Source organism: Bison bison, unplaced genomic scaffold, assembly GCF_000754665.1.
Source record: "Bison bison bison isolate TAMUID 2011002044 unplaced genomic scaffold, Bison_UMD1.0 scf7180017864492, whole genome shotgun sequence".
Classification (NCBI taxonomy): Eukaryota; Metazoa; Chordata; class Mammalia; order Artiodactyla; family Bovidae; genus Bison; species Bison bison.
This window is the reverse complement of record NW_011495051.1, coordinates 8155948-8159008: the sequence shown is the minus strand read 5'-3', so window position 1 is coordinate 8159008 and position 3061 is coordinate 8155948. Positions and strand designations below refer to the sequence as shown.

At 53.2% G+C, this 3061-nt stretch overlaps 1 protein-coding gene across 1 annotated transcript in view; it reads right to left on the bottom strand.

Moving 5' to 3' along the window:
• The window catches only part of ZGLP1 (zinc finger, GATA-like protein 1), a 6060-nt gene that overhangs the window by 441 nt on the left and 2558 nt on the right, over positions 1-3061 (bottom strand). The window contains exons 5-6 of the mRNA XM_010828503.1: positions 2952-3061; positions 543-594 (exon numbers count right to left, since the gene is read on the bottom strand). The exon at positions 2952-3061 is cut by the window's right edge and continues 1 nt beyond it. Coding sequence (XP_010826805.1) covers positions 543-594; positions 2952-3061 — 162 coding nt within the window. The remainder of the gene's footprint in view (positions 1-542; positions 595-2951) is intronic.

Sequence of the window (3061 nt, the reverse complement as noted above, 5' to 3'; positions counted from 1 at the left end):
CAAGGTTTCCGGAGTCCCACAGAGTCCTCCCTGCCACAGGGCTTTTGCTCGTGCCATCGCCTCGGCCTCAGGTGTCCTCACCCCCTGTAGCTGGTTCCTTACCATCAGGTCTCTACACAGAGGTCACCTCCTCAGAGAGGCCTTCCCTGCGAACATGGTGTCATCCCCAACTCCTCACCTCCTTATGTACTTTACTTTCTTATTCTTTCTTTCTTCCTTTCTGGCTGGGCTGGGTCTTTGTTGCTCTGCACTGGCTTTCTCTAGTTGCGGTGAGCATGGCTACTCTTCGTTGTCGTGTGTGACCTTATTGCGGGGGGGTCTTCCCTTGTGACTCAGTGGTAAAAAATCTGCCTGCAATGCAGGAGCCACAGGAGACACGGGTTCGATCCCTGGGTCCAGTAGATCCCCTCAAGGAGGGCGTGGCAACCCACTTCAATATTCTTTACCTGAAGAATCCCATGGACAGAGGAGCCTGTCGGGCTATACAGTCCATGGGGTCACAAAGAGTCGGACACGATTCAATCGACTTAGCACGCACGCACCTTCTTGTTGCCGAGCACAGGGCCGGCTTCCGTCGCTGCGGGCTCCTGGACTCTAGAGCACAGGCTCAGTAGTTGTGGCCCATGGGCTAAATTACTCTGCAACATGTGGGATCTTCCCAGATCAGGGATTGAACCTGTTTCTCCTTCACTGGCAGGTGAATCCTTTACTCCTGAGCCACCAGGGAAGCCCTCTTTTTCTAATTCTGTTTTTTAATTTGGCTGTGCCAGATCTTAGTTGCAGCATGTGGGATCTAGTTTCCTGATTAAGGATCAAACTCAGGCCCCCTGCACTGGAAGCGCAGAGTCTTAGTCACTGGACCACCAGGAAGTTCCACTTTATTTTTCTCTGTAGCATGATCACTACTTGACATTCTATTAGTCCTCACTGAATATTTGCTTACTATTATTCTAGAATATTGGCTTTGCTAGAGCAGGGATCCTTGTTCTATTCCCAACTGAGTGCCCCATGGGGGCCTGGCACACAATACTTGCTCCATAAACACTGACTTAGTGGATATGACTTGGTGGATACAAACAGCCAGGGGTTTGGAGACACATAATCTGAGACCCTTGTGTGCTGTATCTATCCCTCAAGAGCTTCTCCATGCTGGGCACTGGTGGTGGGGTGGGGAACTCATGGTCAAGAACACAGAGGTGGTGAGCTTGGATCTCTGAAGTCATGGTCCAGTAGGGGAGATGAATGTGAACGAAACAACCCTGGACCAGTACAGAAGTGAAACATTTAATTAAAACTTTTAATTATTTTTGGCCACACCACGTGGCTTGTGGGATCTTTGTTCCCCAACCAGGGATTGAACCTGCAACCCCTGTAGTGGAAGCACAGAGTCCTAACCACTGGACTGCCAGGGAAGTCCTGAGGTGAAGCTTCTGAACCTCTTAGAATCTCCACAGGTTCTAAGAGGGAGATGCGTTCTAAGAAGCTGAACTAGAGCCTAATGTGGGGTGGGAGGGGTGTCCATTTTAGGCTGGATGCTCAAGGAAGGCTTCTCTGAAGATGTGGTGTCCGAGCAGAGCACCCTCCCCCCTCACCCCACAAAGGATAAGGTAGCAGCTACAGGAGAGGTGCGGGAGGTTATGCTGAGCCCAGGGAAGGCAGGATGGGGTGAGTCAGGGATCTGAGGGCTGAGCCATCTGGCCCTAGGCCTTCTCCACAGGCTCAGTCAGGAGAGACAAAGGGGGTCTCAGGGGCTTATCTTCCCTCTGAGGCCAAGCGGGCCTCACTCACACCCCCACAGCAGGGACCATCCTGCCCATCCTTGACACTCTCCGCCCTCCACCCCTCCCTCTGCCCCTCCTTCCGAGCAGTGGTGTCCTGTATATCCTAGTGACAGGGGCAGAGCTCCATGTCTCTCCCATGTGGCTTTTGGCTTCAGGCTGGGGACACCCTTTGGTGAGGTCAGAGAACATGAAAGGGGGAAGGGGAACACAGGTGTGCGGAAGGAGTGGGGAAGGGGACACTCTGCAGGCCGCGGTGGGGCTGCAAGATGAAGGGCCCATTGTGTCTATGTGCCGTCGATGTGTCTTTCGTGTGTGTCTGTACTGCGCGTGTGTGTCCTGTGTCTATCAACATATGTGCCTCATGTGTGTCGTTCTGTCCTGTGTGTGGTCTGTGTCTGATGAGCGACAGCACGTGTGTGTCTGCTGATGTATCTCCTCTGTGTTTTCATGTACCTGCCAGCCTGTGTGTCTGTCTTGGGTCTTTAAAAAAAAAATTTTTTTTTTTTTAAGTTTTGGTTGCACTGCATAGCATGCAGGATCTTAGTTCCCTGGCCAGGGACTGAACCCTTGTCTCCTGCATGGGGAGCATGGCGTTTTAACCACTGGACTGCCAGGGAAGTCCTGGTGTCTGTCTTTCTGAATGTGCTGCCTCTGCATGTGCTGGCAGTTGCCCTCTATGGGATGTTGTAACAAAGGTGACTAATTGTCTTGTGGGGCAGAAGGCTGGTAGCTGTTTAGATGACTGTGTGTGTGCCTCGGAAAACCCGGTGAAAAAACCCCTCCCCACATTCCTGGGCCAGGGGAGAGGCAGGTGAGGGCGCGCAAGGTGGGATCCCAAAGTTACAGTGCCCCTTCTGAACAGATCTATTCTTTATTGTCACTTCTATTAACAATATGAGTGTCATTGCTGACAGCACTTCCTGAGCGGGGTGCTCAGCCAAGCCTGATTGAAGCAGGAGCCAAAGAGGGGGCTAGTGACCCCCCCAACCAGGAGCTCTGGGGCCTTGAGGCCTGGGTCTTCCATCTGAGGTCTCTGGATGGGGAGGGGGTGGAGAGGAGGTAGGCTGGACCCCTCAAGACTCAGGCTCTTCCCCCTAGGAGGAATTCAGCCCATTTTCCCCCTGGAGAAACTGAGGCAGGACAGGCTTGGCTGGGTGAGGAAGGGCTTACCCTTCCTGAGCTGAGGCTGGGTGGGGGCCCAGGGACACCCCACATCTGCCACATAGCTTCTTGGGCTGCACATTTTTCCTGGGCACCAGCCAGCAGCTAGAGCACCGGGT